We start from the raw sequence: 19709 nt of genomic DNA, 5'->3' as shown, positions 1-19709 counted from the left end.
CCTCGTGGCAATGGCAGCGCCTCGCGTTTTCCTGCGCGCCTCTCTCCCCCGTTGACGCTGCTCGGCCCTTGAACACCGGCTGCGCTCTGCGCGTTTTCCTGCGCGCCTCTCTTCCCCAGTTGACGCTGCTCGGCCCTTGAACACCGGCTGCACTCTGCTCTCTCTCGTCTCTCTCCCCCGTTGACGCCGCTCGGTCCTGAACACCGGCTGCGCCCTGTGCGCTCTGCCCTCTCTCTCTCCCCCGTCGACACTGCTCGGCCTTTTTCTGTGCCGCTCGGTCGGGCTCTAGCCCGTCGCTGTCCGGGAAGGGTCTGCGCTGTACCTGTTGCCAGCCCATTTCGCTGGACCACCATGACTGGAAAGCCAAGCCTGGCTCTCGACAGCCTCCCCTGCGATGCTCAAATCTCCGCTGGATGACTGGGCGGTTGCCCGTGGTCGACGCCCGTGCTTCTGGACTCGACCTTCTTCCACTGTTCTCCAGGAGCGAATCTGCAGAGTTGCAGGTAGGTTTGAATCTGCCACGTCGCCAACGTTAGATCCGTGTATCTTAATGTTGTGTCCTTCAATAATCAGACAACAGGCTGCAGGGAACGATTCAACAGGTGTTTACTGAATGAGGGTTACTCTAGAACTAACTGTACAGATCACTACTCAGGGTTTATATACAGGTGTGGTCACTGCCGGTACTACAGTATACAGGAGCTGTAAAAAGTAGTTCTCCCCTTAAAGGTTTACACAGGTGATCAGGAAAAATTGGGGCACTGAGGGAAGGAAGTTGCAACAGGAACTGTAGACCAATGTTCAGTTCTGAAATACCAGCAATAATGGACGAGGTTTCCATTATAATTAGGGTAGTACGCTTTCCACAGAACTGTTTTTTCTCAACTGCCACAATCAAAAAAGATTGCTGTCCTGTCTCAGTATGACAGCATTCCTACTCCCACCATTGCCACTCCACCAGTGCCCTTGCTGCTGCCCCTCATCCTGCCAGTCACTTGAGCGTGAGGGAGACTGCAAGTAGAGTGCCCATGACTGGGAGCAAGTGGTCTGAGCAGAACCCATTAAATCAGGAGCAAGGCCTTCTCCACTTGCAGCAACTCTCCCTGCCACCTCACCAACATTAAATAACTATAGAAAACTCCAAACAGTTGCACAAACTTAGACAGAGCCAGTATAAATCAAAAGCAAGTCAGCTGCAAATTGTTGCTGATTCCTTTACATAGCGCAGGTGGGGGGTCCTTCCTGCTGCTGAACGCATGTTTGGCTGGTCGTGATTTGGAGAGGGCATTGAATGGAGCGGTGACATTGAAAATGGCAGGTCATGCATCAAATCAGGGTTGCACACTAATTGACGTCACGATCTGCCTCATTACCATTTCTTCAGCGAACGCAGGCAACGGCAGTGCTGCCTGTTGTGTCGGTACCTTTCTACCTAGACACAATTTAGGACTCAGAACTCAGAGATTCAAACATGAAGTGCTTTATTGGAAGGAAAGGAAGTTCTGGGAAGTTCCGAACAAAGAGAGCTAAACTTAACAGAGAACACCCAACCATTTATCTCCTGTGACAGCGCCACCACAGGTGGGAGGAGAACACACAATAGAACACACAATACATAACACTGCCGACCAGCCCAAAAAGGCAGCTGCCGCGAGGCCCGCCGGAAGTGGGCAGAAGCGAGGTGGCCACCATTCTTTTCACTGTAACCAGAGTTATCAGCATGTGCTAAGCGGCCGAACTTCATGGCCGATGAGTTTATATTTAGTTTCTGAGTCGAGATCAGAAAGACTGGAGCCCCCAGTGAGGGTATTCCACTCAGTACATGTCCTTAGCCTGACATCACTCTCCTAACTAGTACAAAAAGTCCATACATCAGTGACACAGACAAGAGTTTCATGCGTTGAATCGTATATTGGTGATATAGACTGGAGTTTCATGACTTAGCTTAATGTTAGCATTCTTTTCTCTGAGTCAGAAAGTCACACTCCAGGATTTGAGCACATAATCTAGGCTGATATTTCAGTGCAGTACTGAGGGAGTTCTGCACTGTCAGAGCTGCCATCTTTCAGATGAGATGTTAAACCGAGGCCCTGTCTGCCTGCTCAAGTGAATTAAAAGATTCCATGGCATTATTCAAAGTAGAGCAAGGGAGTTCTACCGGTGTTCTGGCCAACATTTGTTCTACAGCCAACAACACTAAAACAGATTATCTGGTCATTTATCTCACTGTTGTTTGTGGGACCTCATAGTGCACAAATTGGCTAATGTGTTTGTCTAAATTACAACAGTGACTACACATCAAAAAGTAATCCATTGGCTGTGAAGCCCTTTGGGACATCCGGAGGACATGAAAGGAGTGATATAAATGCAAGTTCCTTCTATCTTTAAACCATACTTTGGGTGAATAGATTGTAGTTTCATGAAGTTATCTATTTCAGTGGTGAGTTTTCAGCAATCATACAGTGATTTTTTTTAGATTGATTAATATCCTTCAGCCTTTCCAATTACACAAAATCCATACAAGCTGCATAGGCATTTGACAGAGAACCAGCATTAATTGTTATTCCAATCCCTGTGATAGCTCAACAGTTTAAAGTCAGAAAATAGCAGTGATTTCACACCATTGCATGTGTTATAAATGGAGTATATGTCCCATACAAATACTATATATCCTTTATATAAATAACGTGTAGGGCTGGATTTTACCAGCGGGTTTGGAGGCGGGTTTGGAGGCGGGACTGCTGGGAAAATCAAAAAGAATGGGAGCGGGTTCCAAACCCGCTCCCAACCCATCTCCAACCAATCTTCCCAGGAGTTGGGTCCCCGAAGCGGCGGGAAGAGGATTATAGCCACTTAACTGCCAGGGTAAGTGAGGAATGCTATAGGTCTGTTGTAACGTTTGTGTATAGATGACAGCTGCAGAAGTGGTGTGAAGGATGCAATGGGACACTGGTGAGTATTAGAGGTAAAGAAATGTTGGGAAAGTCATTTTTAATGTGTTTTGATTTTTCTGTAGGTGACAAGCTTTGAAGTGTTTGTGTGGCCTCACCTCAATGGGAGAAGTGACAGATCGTTTCTGTACCCTTACCTGCAGCTGCCATCTGTTTCACCCTAAGGAGAGAGTCAGTGGAGAGCCTAGGTGCAAGGGCTCACCTTTGTACAGTGATTGTCAGTGTTTGACAGCACCTCAATGCTGTCAAACAGTGTCAAATCCTCTGTCAAAAATATATGGTTCATGTGCTTTTAAGAAAGCCAGCAGATGAAGTATCATCAACTGACGTCATCTGACACTGGCTTTTCCTTAATTGGCCAGCAAGCCCGCAGGGCGGGCTTAACAAAGCCAATCGGGGAAAAATAGCGTCTGTGCGTCGGACGTCGCTGGGGGTGGGACTAGAACCCGGAAAGCAGCAGTCCCCACCCCCAACGCATCTCGGTGAGTAAAATCCAGCCCACAGTGTCTATATAATCCATGTACACTGAATGAATCAGTATTCGCATTGCCGGATGTGTCCTGTACAAGAATCATGTCAATCTTTTACTTAAGAGATACAGACAAGCATGGACAACATTGAAACTATTTAAAAAACAACAGCCCAAAATTTCCGTTCGGGATGATGGCAAACTGGCAGCGTTCGCCATCATTCTGCCTTTGAAATTGACCGCAAATTTGGGATTTGGCGCATGTGCTTCTGTCATTGACAGCTCCGAAACAGGCAGCGCTGTGCTCCCCCCCCCCACTATCCCCACAGAGCCAGCAATCTGTGTAATCAGTCAAATCAGTGAAACTGATGAAAATTTTGCTCTTCCGCCGTAAGTACGCTGTTAAATTCCCCACTAAAAGTTAGACCCAAAGGGATTAGATGTAACTGGGGTTTTGACAGCATATTGACTGCTAAACAAATGTTAAGGGCCTGGAAAACTAATTTTAATTTTCTGCAGTTTGAAATTTGTCCATTTTAATTAAAAGTAAAATTTTTAATAAACTTTTTTTTTTTAATTTACATTTTTTTTTAAAGTTTGTCCATCTTTATTTCAGGTTTGCCTTTTCCCCATGTGAGAGCCACAATCTTTGTTTTGCTCTCCTTAACATTTTTAAAAAGTTAGAATTTTAAGAGCTTACCCACTTCTTTGATGCGGTCTGTGAGAATTCTGCCTTTTGATTGGCTGCTTAGACAGCCTGTTGACATCACAGAAGTTCGCACAAGGGAATCCTGACTAACTTGCATTGATTTGAATTGAAGGTCGGAAAACACGAAGTTCTCGACACAGGGATCACAAAATCCTTGTGCGAAGCATACTTTGGAGCCAGCAGCGAACGCCTTCTCTTCACTGCTGACCGCAAATTCTGGGCCAATAATGATGTGTCAAAGAAAGGGAATCTACCATTCTTCAACCCATTTTCTATTTCACTTGAAAGGTACATGAAGATTAAGTGAACTTTTACAAATATTTTCTGGTGATGGTTTTGAGTTAACAACTTACTAACGATAACTTACCTCGTTCTCCTCATCTATTAGATTCCATTCTTTCAGCAGCTCCTCCAGTACCGCTGTGTGACCATTCCTCGCAGCAAGGTGCAAGGCCATGTTACCTTCCTGCACAATAAAAACAATGACTTCTTTTCATTACTTGCGATCAGGAAAATCACTTTAGCTGTGAAAGATACTGCAGAGAAAAGGCTGCCTGCTGCGGTTCAATGAGGAAGGATTTATTAAATGGGACTACAGTAATTGGATAGCTCTTTCAAAGAGCCGGCACCGGCACGATGGGTTGAATGGCTTCCTTCGGGGCTGTAAGATTCTATGATTCTAAGTAAAAAAAACTTAGGAACATTCAAAGGAGAAGTCCTGGCCCACCTGAAGGTAAACTAGAGAGAAAAAGAAATGACTGGAAATCTGAAGTAAAAACAAAAATGCTCAAAACACACAGCAGGTCTGTCAACATCTGTAAAGAGAAGAAATAGATTGACATTTCAGGTGTAGACTCTTTATCAGGTCCGACATAAGGTCGACATCTGAAACATTAACCAAGCTATTCTGTTTATAGATACTAGTGAACCTGTTGAGTACTTCTAGTATTTTCTGTTTTGATTTGAAGATAAACTCGACTGAAAATCCATAACAATTAACATAGTTCTGTTGTATTCGAAATACACAATTACCCAGATACTACACAAATATCTGTAAGAAGCACATCCAGAGCTTTCAGTCTTTAGGGGAGATCTCCATCATTCGTGATTCATTGATAATGATAATACATCATTGAGGAGAAGAAAGGATGAAAGTTGCTAGCAAACACTAAGAGATGCTGAAGATTTGAACAATGAGAACTGTGGTCGCATAAGTGAAAAGCATTTGAATGCTATTACCTTGTCCTTCTCCTGCGTGTTATATTCAAACTCCCTCAGTGTCTCTACCATTTTAAGATGTCCACTTTCAACTGCCAAGTGATATGGCTTTTTGCCTTTCTGTAAATGAAAACAGAGTGTGTTAGCTCCCAATCAAACATCAGTCATTCAAACCCAGTCAAAACTGCCTCCTCATCTTCTGTTGGTGTTTTCTTCAGAGCAAACAATCTAGGAATGAGGACAGGACCAAATTGAAAATTATATTTAACCAATTCAGATTTATTGACAAATACCTGAATTTGGCCTAGTTTAGAAATCACTGGTCTTGGGCATGTTGGTTTTTGGTTCCTTAAGGTGAAAAGTAAATGTGCAAGCACAGAGGGTCAGAATATCCCTTTCATGGGTATTTATCTAGTTTAAGGTAGACTCGTGCACATTGGGCCAGAAATTCCAGAACGGGGCTTGCAGCGCGTGCAAGCCCCGTATTTGCACTTACCCCGCGCTCCTGCCGATCAGCTTCTGGGACGCCTGAACTTGGAGAAATAGAAAGCACATTCCCGGGCAGCGTATGACGTCACGCCGCCCAGGAGTGCAGCCAGCGCGGACCCAGGAGCGTGCAGTGTAAGTGAGACACGCCCCTTGAGGTCTCAGTTTCACTGGACACGCCCCCAATGTTTCTGTCAAGCTGCTTTGCTTTTTTACATGCAAAGCAGCAGTTTAAATAGGTTTTTGGAAGTTTTTTGAAGATTTTGGTAACTTTTATAAACTTTTTAAAATGTTTACATTATTTTGAGTAATCTGAAGTAGTTTTAAAGAGAATTAAAGCAATTTAAAGACTTTTAAAAGCCCTAAAAGAATTTTTTTAATTCCATTTTTTTATTTAGCAATGTCGTCATCATACGTGTCTTCACACTGTTCCCTTTGGGGAACTGTATGAAGTGGTGGAAGGATTTATGGCCGTGATTAACGCTCATTCCATGACCGTAACCGTCTTTGAACCAGCCATTAGGGCGGTTAGTCCTATGGCGGGAGGGTTTTACGGGCTCCCACAAGCTATACAAGGAGGGGGGGCCACCCACACCCACGGACGCAAATATCCCACTGGATGTCAACCCAGAATTTAGAGCCGGAGCTCCGACTCCACTTGCCGGGACTGTCTGGAGCGGGGTTCGAAACCCTACCCTGATCTGGCCCAGCGGCGGGGATCCTACCGCTATGACAAACGCCCAATCCGATTAGCAACGTGAAATGGCAGCATAGGGCTCCAGTCACGGGGAGGGAAAAGGCGCAGGAAACGTATGGGTGTCACCTTTTGTGCGGAGTGGGCCTTTTGCGTAGCAGTAAGCATCCCCGCCGCTGGGCCAGAAGGAGTAGGGTTTTGAACCCCACTCCAGACAGTCCCGGCAAGTGGAGTCGGAGCTCCAACTTTAAATTCTGGGTGGACATCCAGCGGGATACTTGCGTCCGTGGGTGTTGGTGGCCCCCCCCCCTCAGATGGGTTGTGGGAGCCCGTAAAACCCTCCCGCCATAGGGCTAACCACCCTAATGGCTGGTTCAAAGATGGTTACGGTCACGGAATGAGCGTTAATCACGGCCATAAATCCTTCCACCACTTCATACAGTTCCCCAAAGGGAACAGTGTGAGGATACGTCCGATGATGACCTCTTGCGCAATGGACCTCCTTGGACCCTCAGTCGCAGATGCGAGGGGGCAAGTCGTGCAAGTGTTAAATTTTTTATTTTATTGACATGTAAAATGTTGGCCCAATAATTCCCTTCCAAATGCGCTAGTACGGTCGGGGTACTTACGCATCTGGCCGGATGAAATGCCGGTTTTCAGCATGCACAGTGCATGTGGGGAAAACCGGCATTTCCTGTCCTCTGAACGAAGGGGTTCAGAGGCAGAACGCGTGCGACTGCACATGCAGCGCGTGCGCAGTATAATTCGCCGCTTTCATTAATGCTTTCAGTGAGGTCCAGTCATTACAACTTACACATGAAAAAAGCATGGGTACAGTTGCTAAAGAGGCTGCGGAGGAAGATATTTCTTATCGTGGAGCTTCTGAAAGTATGTATGTCTGTATATATTCCTTTGCGTGTTATGTATATATTCCTTTACTTATGTGTATGAATGTATTATTTAATTATGACTTTCAGAGAAAGTAACTTATTGGAAAATCATAATTAAAAACATACATTCATAGTAAAGGAATATAAAACATACATACATATACGTAAAGGAATATATGTGGACATACATACATAACTCATTCTCACATTCCATTCACACAGCCACAATTGCTCCTTCTACCTACCGTTCTGAAAACCCTTAAAAAAAAAATTAAAAAAATTTTAACTTTAAAACTTACTTAAAATTTCTTAAAATAACTTCCCTCCCTTTCCCAAACAAAAATATTGCATTTCAAAAGCTCCACGATAAAATATATCTTCCTCCGCAGCCAATGAACCACTTTACACTTGCTTTTTTTCAGTGTAACTTCTAAGGACTTAACCTCACGGATTTCATGAATGAAATCCACGAAGTTCACTGCGCAAGCGCTGCCTGTGCAGTCGCACGCGCTCGAGGTCTGGAAATGCCGGCGTTCCCCGCATGCGCTGTTCATGCTGAACGCCGGCATTTCCAACGGCCAGAAGCGTGAGTAAGCCGACCGTACTCACGCTACTGGCCTGGAATTTCTGGCCCAATGTATTTCTGATCCTTTAAGATAAAAATAATCTTCCTCCATTTCAGAATGATTTTATTTTCTTCCCTTCTTTAGGTATCCCAGTACCTTCCCAGGTTGAGGGGGAGGCATTTGATCTACTTCAGCATACCTTCCTCATTAATATTTGTTCCTTCCCTATAGGGAAGTACTTATCGTCCCACTCAACAAATTGTGAATTTACTGTATAAGTGATCCAAAGTAGGAAGCAAATCCTTAGCATTGGACCACTGCGATGCTGTGTCACTGGGTAACTTAAAAAAATTAAAACTGATCTTTTTAATCCTTGGGAGTAGTGGTAGCAGTGAAAGGGGGTAGATATATGACTGATCACTACTAGGGTTTGAGAGGGATGCAGCCTTCTTCATTGTCAGTTAGAAACATAGAAACAAAGAAGATAGGAACAGGAGTAGGCCATTCGGCCCTTCGAGCCTGCTCTGCCATTCAATGAGATCATGACTGTTGAGTCTGTGTTTCCAAATGTAGTTATGCTGAATAACTGGACACAGACTACAGAAATAATTAAACAGGTCTTTAGTAATTGAGGGTCAGGGCTGAACTGGAATACACTTTGCTCCACAGGGTTTATATACCGGTGTGGTCACCACCGGTACTACAATGTACAGGAGCCATCAAAAAGTAGTCCATCACCTTAAGGTATCCTCTTAAGGTGGTACAGGTTACATACACTACAATTCCTCCCCTTTTAGCTTAACAGTGTACACCCCAATTTAAACATTACATGGATAACATATATACAACTTTCACACAAAACTGTTCAAAGATTCAGTCTCTGAGGAGGCCTCCTGATCCGGGCCGGATAACGCCTTTCAGGGGTCTCTGGTTCTCGTTGTTGGGGTGACTCATCCATTTGATCTCCTATGGATTGAACATCATCATGTACGTTCGAGTCTGAGGTAGATGCTACAGGCTCAATAACTTCTTCAACGGGTGTCTCTGCCGTAGACATGGGGTCGACCCTTGTTCTCGATTCCACAAGTTGGTCAGCATGACGTCGTATTACGTTCTCTCCAACGTCTACCGTGTACATCAAGGATCCTTATCGGGCACGAATTGTTCCGGATTGCCATTTATCATTCCTATAGTCCCTGGCCAACACTGGTTGTCCTATTTCGAAACTCCGAGTGGCTTTGTTATTTACGTGCTGGAATTGCTTGTTTTCGACTTCCCTACGCACATTGGGTTTTAACAAATCCAACCGGGACCGCAACCTCCTGTTATAGAACATTATGGCAGGGCTTTGATTTGTCACTGCATGCGTGGCGTTTCAATATGCCATCAGGAAATTGTCCACCTTGTGTTGTAGTGGAATATGGTCTTCGCTCATGGCCTTTATCGCCTTTTTGAACGTTTGTACAAATCTCTCAGCCAACCCATTTGTAGCCAGATGATATGGGGCAGATGTATAGTGTTTCACCCCATTCTTTTTCATGAATTTCTGGAATTCTTCTGACACGAACTGTGGTCCGTTGTCTGAACATATTTGTTCCGGCAACCCATTCCTTGCAAATATGGTTCTTAGAACTGCGATCGTCTTTTCAGAGGTAGTGGTCGACATCTTAATCACTTCTGGCCATTTAGAATGTGCGTCTACTGCTATCAAAAACATGGAATCCATGAATGGACCTGCAAAGTCGATATGCACACGTTGCCATGGGGTTGAAGGCCATTCCCACGGATGCAGCGGTGCAATTGGAGGTGCGTTTTGAACTTTTTGGCACCCTGAGCAGCTTTTAGTCAGATCCTCTATTTGTTTGTCGATACCTGGCCACCACACATAAGCCCTAGCAAGGCTTTTCATCTTGACTCCCCCCAGATGACCTTCATGCAATTCCTTCAGAACTCTCTCCCTTAATTTAGGAGGAATAATCACCCTTGTTCCATACATCAATGTCCTTGACAGACGGACAGCTGTTCTCGTCTGGCTGAGAATGCTGGTAACAGTGGGTCGCCATGTGCTGGCCATCCCTTCACTGTCAAATCGTAGACCCGAGACAGTGTCAGGTCGTTTCGGGTCTCTCTCTCAATACCCGCATTGGTGGCTGGTAAGCATTCGATGATGGTCGAGTGAAATATCTCGACAGGGTCAACTGCCGGTGCCTCTTCCGCTGTAGGTAGTGGCAGGCGCGACAGCCCATCAGCATTACCATGTTGCTTTGTACCTTTGAATTCGATATCATATTGATGTGCCCCTAGGAAAAGGGACCATCTCTGAAGCCTCTGCGCCGTCATAACCGGAACACCCTTCTTAGGGTTAAAAATGGAAACCAACGGCTGGTGATCTGTCAGCAGCATAAACTTTTGGCCTTGCAGGTAATGGTTAAATTTCTTAACTCCCCACACGAGGCTGAGAGCCTCCCTATCTATCTGAGCATAGTTGCGCTCTGCGGAGGTCAATGATCTGGATGCGAATGCGACTGGCCTTTCCAAGCCATTTGGAAACTTATGTGAGAGCACTGCCCCGATACCATATGGAGAAGCATCACAAGCTAAGCGAATAGGCAGCGTTGGGTTAAAGTGAGCCAACACTTCCTTAGAGGTGATCAGTGCCTTGCTTTTTTGAAAAGCCCGCTTACAATCATCGCTCCACTTCCATGGTATTCCCATTTGCAAAAGAGTGTTCAGCGGGTGTAACACCGTGGATAAATTTGGAAGAAACTTGTGGTAATAGTTAACCAACCCAAGGAACGACCTCAACTGGGATACATTTTCCGGAGCGGGAGCTTTCACAACAGCTTCGATCTTGTCAGGTGACTTATGGAGCCCCTCCTGGTCAATGACGTGGCCGCAGTACGAGATTCGCTTTTGAAAGAACTCACATTTCTGGCGATTAACTCTGAGCCCATATTCTTTCAATCTGGTGAGCACCTGCTCCAAATTCGCGAGGTGATCCTTATCATCATCTCCTGTAATCAGAATGTCGTCCAGGTAGCATTGTGTGCCTGGAATTCCCTGCAATACCTGCTCCATGGCCCTTTGCCAAATCGCTGGAGCCGATGCCACTCCAAAAACCAGTCTATTATACCGATATAAGCCCTTATGTGTGTTGATCGTGAGATACTGGCGTGACGCTTCATCAACTTCCATCTGTAGGTACGCCTGCGCCAGGTCTATCTTGGTGAAGTGTTTCCTGCCAGACAGCGAAGCGAAGATATCTTCAATCCGCGGAAGCGGATATTGCACCGTGTGAAGAACCGGATTAACAGTGATCTTGAAATCGCCACAGATGCGAACCTTCCCAGGTTCCCCCGGCTTGTTGCTCAACGAACGCTTCATGACAGGAACAATGGGTGTGGCCCATTCGCTCCAGTCCACCTTAGACAGTACTCCTGAACGTTCTAGCCCTTCCAGCTCTGCTTCCACAGCAGGTCGTATCGCATAAGGTACCGGTCTGGCTTTGAAAAATTTTGGGTTTGCATGTTCTTCAACCTTGATGTTTGCCGTAATTCCTTTCAGTGTTCCCAGTCCCTGTTGGAACACCTCCTTAGCATCATCCAATATTTTGGACAGTCGTTTAGGTTTGACGTCGTCCTCTTTACAGGAATCTACAGTCAGTGCTTGTATGGAATGCCAGTCCATATTTATTCTCCGGATCCATTCCCGTCCCAGTAGTGGCGGACCTCCATCAGGTAACACATACAAGTCCATTTCCTGACTTTCTTTACCATTGTAGACCACATTTACTTTTATCTTTCTGATGGGGTATACTATTTGCCCCGTGTATGTTTTCAATACAATCTCCGTATCCCTCAGGGAAATGTGCGAGAATAACCTTTTGCAATCTTGCTTATTCATGACCGTCAATGCCGATCCAGTGTCCAATTCCATCTTCACTTGGACTCCTGCTATCCGAAGCATGACCCAGATAGTTTGGCAGTCTGCTGTGTTACCCACATTATGTATTTTTAGACAACCCAGTTCCTTACTGCTGGAGTCTGAATCCATCTTCTGTTCATCCGAACTGTTCCCTGTCACCTTGTGTACTTTTTTGTACTTCTCCTGCGGCGACTTTTTGCTGCTGGTCTTCTTTCCTGACCGGCATACTCTCGCTATGTGACCAAGTTTGCCACATTTCCTGCATTCTTTATCTTTGAACCAGCACTGGTTCTGGTCATGCGTTGTCCTTCCGCAACGATAGCACTTTACTGCGCCCAATGCCATTTCATTGGTGCTGAATTCCAATGGCCTTTGCTGTATCTCTGCAGCGCCTTGTGCTGCTGCCTCGTGCGATGCTGCAATGCTGAAAGCTTTGTCCAGCGTAAGATCCTTTTCCTCTAGCAGTCGCTTCTGGGTTCCTTCCCTTAGGAGCCCACACACAAACTTATCTCTCAGTGCGTCTGCTAGTCCTGTACCGAACTGACAGTACTTTGATAACTTGCGCAGTTCGATTAAGAATTCAGCATTGCTTTCCTCTTTAAGTTGAATTCTTTTGTAGAATTTAAATCGTTCCGCTATCAGCAGCGGCGTGGGGTTTAAATGCTCTTGCAGGATAGTAACAATATCCGCGAAACTCTTTCCTACCGGTTTATCTGGTGTTACAAGGTTCCTTAATAACCCGTACGTCTTCGCACCCATCGAGTTTAATAGGGTTAGTGCTTTCTTATCCTCCGGTACCTCATTCATTGTACAGTAAACTTCGACGCGTTCCACATAAGTGGCCCAATCTTCCACATCGCTATCAAAAGCAGTGATGTTACCCATTTTTGGCATCCTTGTTGAGTTTCCTTTCCTTCGGATATGATTATTATTTTATTTTATTTTTTTCAAAATGGCGGCTTCCCGCGCTTGGCGGCTTTTCCCGCGCTTGTCTTCTTCCCCCGCCGACTCAAAATGGCGATTACCGCACTGTTGCCGTTCTCGCCTCCCAGCGGTCCTTTATTTTCCCCTACGCTGCTGCTCTTGTTCCCAGCCGCTCCCGCGGTCCTTGTGGACATAAACGCTTTTCTGGCTGCTGCGCGTCTCTGCCCCGATTGCAGTCCGGCCCCTGACACCGGCTGCGGTCGTGTTCTCCGCCCTTTTCGTCGTTTCCCTCCCCTTCTCTTACTGACAACTCGGCCGACTTCCCCCCCGTGCCGCTCGATCGGGCTTACCCGCCACTGTCGTCGAAGGGATGTTCACTGATGTTTGACTTCGTGGCCAGAAACCAACCCGGGTTCCCGATTGCCTCCCGTGCTATGCAGTGCCCAGCAGGATGTTGAGGGTGGATGTCCTTGATCGACGCCCGTTTCAGAGGCGAAGCTTCCTTTGATGCAACTGCCGCTAGGTAAGATCAGACTCGGCGCCACTGTTGAGTCTGTGTTTCCAAATGTAGTTATGCTGAATAACTGGACACAGACTACAGAAATAATTAAACAGGTCTTTAGTAATTGAGGGTCAGGGCTGAACTGGAATACACTTTGCTCCACAGGGTTTATATACCGGTGTGGTCACCACCGGTACTACAATGTACAGGAGCCATCAAAAAGTAGTCCATCACCTTAAGGTATCCTCTTAAGGTGGTACAGGTTACATACACTACAATGACTGATCATCCAAATTCAGTACCCTGTCCCTGCCTTCTCCCCATATCCCTTGATCCCTTTAGCCTTAAGAAATATATCCAACTCCTTCTTGAATATATTTAATGAACTGGCCTCCACTGCCCTCTGTGGCAGAGAATTCCACAGGTTCACCACTCTCTGGGTGAAGAAATTCCTCCTCATCTCAGTCCTAAATGGCTTACCCCTTATCCTTAGACTATGACCCCTAGTTCTGGACTCCCCGGCCATCGGGAACATCCTTCCTGCATCTAGTCTGTCCAGGCCTGACAGAATTTTATAGGTTTCGATGAGATCCCCTCTCAATCTTCTAAACTCCAGTGAGTACAAGCCCAATCGCCACAATCTCTCCTCATACGTCATTCCTGCCATCCAAGGTATGGTGAATCTTCGCTGCACTCCTTCCATGGCAAGAACATCCTTCCTAAGGAGTTTTACTTTACTGCCTGAATTATCTGTATTGGTCTTCACTTGAAGAATGCCAAAATTTCAGGCATTCAAAGCTAAAAGGTGAAAAATTACAGAACGCTGATTTCTAACTGGTTTTATACATTTACAAGCACAGTAATGTTGGGGAAACCATATTGTTACAGAGTACTGCCCTTTGGGACCTCAGGCCGAAGGAGGAAAAGTCTTCTCACTCTGGCAGCTATAAGGATCCTAAGTGAAATTACTTTGGGCAATCTCAGTTGATGAAGGATTCCACCCAAAACACTAACCTAGCTTTCTCTTTCGAAATACTGACAGACTTACTGTCTGTTTTCTAGAAGAAGATATGCTGTAGTTCACTGTATTACAGTCTCCACCACTATACACTGGCCTAGGCTTTCTGCCCCTTCTCGCTGATTATTTTGATGAATCTGGGATGGACAGAGATGGCAATCAACTTCACTGCGTCCCTACCTCCCTGTCATTTTCAGGGGGGCCGAGCCCATCAAGACAGGCTACACCTGCCAAAATGTGAGAAGACAAAAGTTAACGATGTAAATGAGGGAAACACAGCCTCCATCCTTTCTCCCACCATATGCAGGCATTGAACGCTGGACGCAGGGACCACCCATTATTATTCCTTGACATCCAGTGTTCAGCGATTGGCAGGGAGAGCCTCAGGGCAAAAAGTGAACAAAGGAGCATTATCAGGCACAGGCCCCGTCACCAAAAGTACAAATTTTCAGGGGAAGAAAAAAATGTTTTAACAGGCAGCTCACCGGCTGAGACAGGCTCCCAATTTCCACCACTACACTGGCGCGACTCTCCGTCAGAGGCCGAGGAACCTGCCTGCCATATGTATTGACCCAGGACTGGAAACATGGCCAAGATCAACAGACATCTCCGTGGTGGATAGAAGTGTTGCCCAATCACGGAGAAGGGCAGAAAGCTGAGGTCACGGGGTACTGAGTTAGATTAAAACCACCACTTTGTGTATGAGGTTTCCCTTTATTTTTTTTAGTATATTATGTATTGAAAGGATTCGGTAAAACTGAACCAACTGTTTAGTTGTGACTCACATACCTTTGTGGGCTTGTTCAAATCCAACTGTAGATCTTTAATTATACATTGTACAATTTCAACTTGATTGTTTAGAGCAGCGCAATGCAGTGCGTTCATTCCTTCCTAAAGACAAAAACAAACTCATTTAGGACTCTTCAGCAATGGGCAACTGCAATATTGTAAAATATCAACAACACAAAATTTTACACCAGCCATTACTGTCAATCTGGAAAACATCTATCAGAAAGTTTCTAACCTCCTAGTGTGCTTTAATCAGCGAGTATTCATAAAATCAGCCCTTAATATCCCATGAATGGGCTGATCTGATATACAGTTGTAAGCTATGGTCAGTGACGTGCTGGGATGTAAACTGCACCCCACAGATCCTCATTGTGATCTCAATCCTTAGTACTTCAGGTAAGTTAAAAATTAAAAGAGCTAGATTTAAGTGTTATTTATAAATGGGCATGAAACATACATGGGGTTCTGATGACATCACGTGTACTGTTGTTTTTAGATCAATATATAGGGGTGTAGGAATCAACGGATTCCTATCTAAATCGCTGAGGTCGAGTCAGTTCAGTAAATTAACCGAATTTAATTAAACTGGTGAACAAAACAAAAACATGCAGGAGCAACAGCAAACAGGTCTATACAGTAGCTTGTTCCACGAGGTCTGAACTCAGAACCTCCCACCTCTGACGTCATGACGTCATCACGTTTCCCGCCACTCGGGACACCACGTGACCAACGTGATGACGTCATCGCGTTGTTTCAGGGTTTTTACAGAAAGCTTGTTTACACTCAGCAAACGGACATAGGTGCTGTAACATTGCTTTAAAGACAGTTATTCATTTGTACAGGAGTTCATTGGTGGTTTTACCACATGCGCCCCCCCCCAGAAGTGTCTTTAATCATCAAAGTCAATCGCAGAGAAGGTTGGACAATCCTGTCGGAGCGACACCGATATTCCTGGAGAGGAATGGATGGTGCAGGAGAGGAGCTGGGCCGCGGGGCCGATGGGCCAGGCGTAGCGGCCGCGGGCAGTCGCCCACGACGCGGCGGCTGCGCTGTTTCGACTGGCTGGCTGAGGTCCAGGTGTGTAGCCTTGAGGCGGTCCATGGAAATGTAGTCGGGCGTCCCGCCAACGTCTACCAGAAAACTCTTGGCGCCCGCCTTCAGTACCCGGAAGGGGCCCGTGTATGGAGGCATGAGGGGACTATGGTGGGCATCGTGCCATACAAAAATGAATTTAGCCCTCATGAGCGTTGGCGGAACATGTGACGCAGGCAGTCCATGCTGTGAAGTCGGAATGGGCCGGAAAGCGTGCGCCGCGGCTCGGTGAGCCTCCAGTTGTTCAGTGGCGGACCACGGACGCGTCGGCGACGGGAGAAACTCGCCGGGGACCCTGAGCGGCTGGCCGTAGACCAGTTCAGCGGCCGACGCCTGCAGGTCCTCTTTAGGCGCCGTGCGCAACCTGAGCATTACCCATGGCAACTTATCCATCCACGCGGTCCCTTGGAGGGTAGCCCGCAGCGATGCCTTCAGAGAACGATGGAAGCATTCGCATAACCCATTGGCCTGCGGGTGGTAAGCTGTGGTGCGATAGAGCTTGGCGCCCAATTCTGAAGCCACGGCGTTCCACAAAGCAGAGGAGAACTGCGGCCCACGGTCCGATGAAATGTCCGACGGCACGCCGAAACGGGCAACCCAGGACGAAAGAAAAGCCCGGGCGACGTCCGCGGAGGTGGTGGACATCAATGGAATGGCTTCTGGCCATCTGGTGGTACGGTCGACGATCGTCAGCAGATGCGTGAACCCTTGTGACGGTGGTAGTGGGCCCACGAGGTCGATATGAACATGATCGAATCACCGCTCCGGTACCTCGAAAACGGCGACAGGAGCTTTAACGTGGCGCTGCACCTTCGCTCTCTGGCACACGACACAGGTGTTGGCCCAGTCGCGCACATCTTTTCGCATTCCCCTCCAGACAAACTTGGATGCTAACAACTTCTGTGAAGCCCGCACACCCGGGTGGGCGAAGTTGTGCATGATATCGAAGACTTTCCTGCGCCAGGATGACGGAACGATCGGGCGTGAGTCTCCCAGGGAGACATTGCAGAGCAAGGATGTGCCGTCTGAGTGGAAAAGTACGTCCACTGGCCGCAGGCCGGACGAATCAGAACGGAAAGCGTGCGTCTCCGGGTCAGCCGCTTGGTCGACCGCCATTAGTGAATAGTCGAGACCCAGTTGGACGGCCTGGACGGCCGCACGCGAAAGGCAGTCGGCACCCACGTTGTCCTTGCCGGCCACATGACGGATGTCGGTGGTAAACTCGGAGATGAAAGTGAGTTGCCGTTGCTGCCGGGCCGACCACGGGTCAGTCGTCTTGGCCATGGCAAACGTCAGGGGCTTGTGATCCACGAAAGTGATGAATTGGCGTCCTTCCAATAAAAAACAAAAGTGGCGGATGGCCAGGAACAACGCCAACAGCTCTCGGTCAAATGTGCTATAGCTACGTTCATTACTATGTAACTGGCAGCTAAAAAACGCCAGCGGTTGCCATGCCCCGTCGACCCATTGCTCTTGCACGGCGCCAACGGCGTAGTCCGACGCATCTGTCATGAGCGCGATGGTGGCGCCGGGCAGCGGGTGCGCTAACATCGTCGCATTGGCGAGGGCCTCCTTCGTGTCCCCAAATGCGCGGTCCATGACCGACGACCAGATCACCGGTTCTTTCCCCGGTTTCCCTCGGAGTGCCTCGTAGAGCGGCCGCATGAGCTGGGCGGCTCGGAGGACAAAGCGATGATAAAAGTTTACCATGCCGAGTGTAAAGTCTGTGGGTTGTTTAGTTAATTAATACACAGACTACCAGAGTAACTTAAAACAGGACTTTACTATTCGAAGGTCAGGGCGAATCTGCCCAATAAATCCTGACACAGCACTTATATACCGGTGTGGTCACCGTCGGTATTACAGTATACAGAAGCCAACAAAGTAGTGCAACACCTAAAGTAGTTCTCTTAAAGGTGGACGGTTACATACAATAGTTCTCTTAAAGGTAGACGGGTACATACACTACAATCCTCCCTTTTTAGCTTACAACATACTGATTCCCCATTAAACATACATTATAACATATATACAACTTTATGCAAGACAGTTCACAGATTCAGTCTCTCTGGAGGTTTCCGGACTCTGTCCGGATAACGCCTCGGTGGTGTCGTAACTCCCGGCGGGGTAGCAGGTGCTTCTGGCAAGGTCGATTCGGCTTGAAGGACAGTGTCAGGTTCATCTGATTCCAGTATTACCAGATCAGAGGTAGGTGTTCTGGGTATCTCTGTCTCAACATTAACCGTGTAAGGTGGTGGAGTAGGTTGGCCATTTGTGGCTGACCCTATGATCTGGTCAACATGGCGTCTTATTATACTGTCCCCAATGTCCACCGTATACATCAACGGCCCTAGCCTTTTTCCAATAGTTCCAGGCTGCCATTTCTCGGTACGGTAGTCCCGGGCCAAAACTTGTTGACCTATCTGAAAAGATCTAGTTGGCCTTTCATTCATGCCCTGGAATTGCCGGTTCTCTACGTCCCTTCTGACGTTTGGCTTAAGCAAATCCAGCCAGCATCTTAGTCGTCTATTAAAAAACATCATGGCGGGAGTTTGATTTGTGACCGCATGTGTTGCATTCCTGTACGCCAACAAGAAGCTATCCACCTTATGTTGTAAGTTAATGGCTTCATTACCCATGGCCTTTATGGCCTTCTTGAAAGTCTGGACAAACCTTTCAGCCAATCCATTGGAGGCGGGATGGTATGGGGCTGACGTGTAGTGCTTAACCCCATTGCTCTTTAAGAATTTCTTGAATTCTTCGGACACAAATTGCGGTCCATTATCAGAACAGATCTGTTCCGGCAGCCCATTTCTAGCAAAGATGGTCCTTAACACTGTGATGGTTTTTTCCGTGGTGGTGGTGGACATCTTTATTACCTCCGGCCACTTGGAGTGTGCATCCACCGCTATTAGAAACATTGAGTCCATAAATGGACCAGCAAAGTCGATGTGTACCCTTTGCCAAGGAGATGAGGGCCACTCCCATGGATGCAGAGGAGCCTGTGGTGGCGCGTTTTGGACCTTCTGGCATCCTAGACAGCTCTTAGTGATTTCTTCGATGTCCCCATCAATGCCTGGCCACCACACAAACGCTCTTGCTAGGTTCTTCATTTTCACTCCACCCAGATGTCCCTCGTGCAGCTCCTTTAACACCTTCTGTTGAAGTTTGGGTGGAATCACCACTCTAGATCCACACATCAGGGTTCCTCGACACACTGACAGCTGTTCTTTTCTCTGCGAAAATGCTGGCAGCGTTAGTTCGCCCTGTGCTGGCCATCCCTCCACCGTTAAATCATAGACTCGTGAGAGAGTCGGGTCATTTCTTGTTTCGTTTTCGATCATCGAATTTGTTACTGGTAGACATTCCACTATGGATGAGTGGAACATCTCTACCCGATCCACTGTAGTTGCTTCTTCTACTATCGGCAATGGCAAGCGCGATAACCCATCAGCATTCCCATGCTGTTTGGACCTT

At 46.9% G+C, this 19709-nt stretch overlaps 1 protein-coding gene across 1 annotated transcript in view; it reads right to left on the bottom strand.

Moving 5' to 3' along the window:
• Positions 1 to 19709, bottom strand: part of LOC147124623 (ankyrin repeat and death domain-containing protein 1A-like) — a 161037-nt gene that overhangs the window by 93799 nt on the left and 47529 nt on the right. Inside the window, exons 5-7 of the mRNA XM_085990617.1 lie at positions 15141 to 15242; positions 5369 to 5467; positions 4497 to 4595 (exon numbers count right to left, since the gene is read on the bottom strand). Of these exons, the coding sequence (XP_085846743.1) occupies positions 4497 to 4595; positions 5369 to 5467; positions 15141 to 15242 (300 nt within the window). The remainder of the gene's footprint in view (positions 1 to 4496; positions 4596 to 5368; positions 5468 to 15140; positions 15243 to 19709) is intronic.

This window comes from Somniosus microcephalus, chromosome 1 (genome assembly GCF_052327205.1).
Source record: "Somniosus microcephalus isolate GS21.2 chromosome 1, FLI_Smic_1.0, whole genome shotgun sequence".
Taxonomy (NCBI): Eukaryota; Metazoa; Chordata; class Chondrichthyes; order Squaliformes; family Somniosidae; genus Somniosus; species Somniosus microcephalus.
The sequence above is the reverse complement of the archived record's forward strand: the minus strand, read 5'-3'. Positions and strand labels throughout refer to the sequence as shown.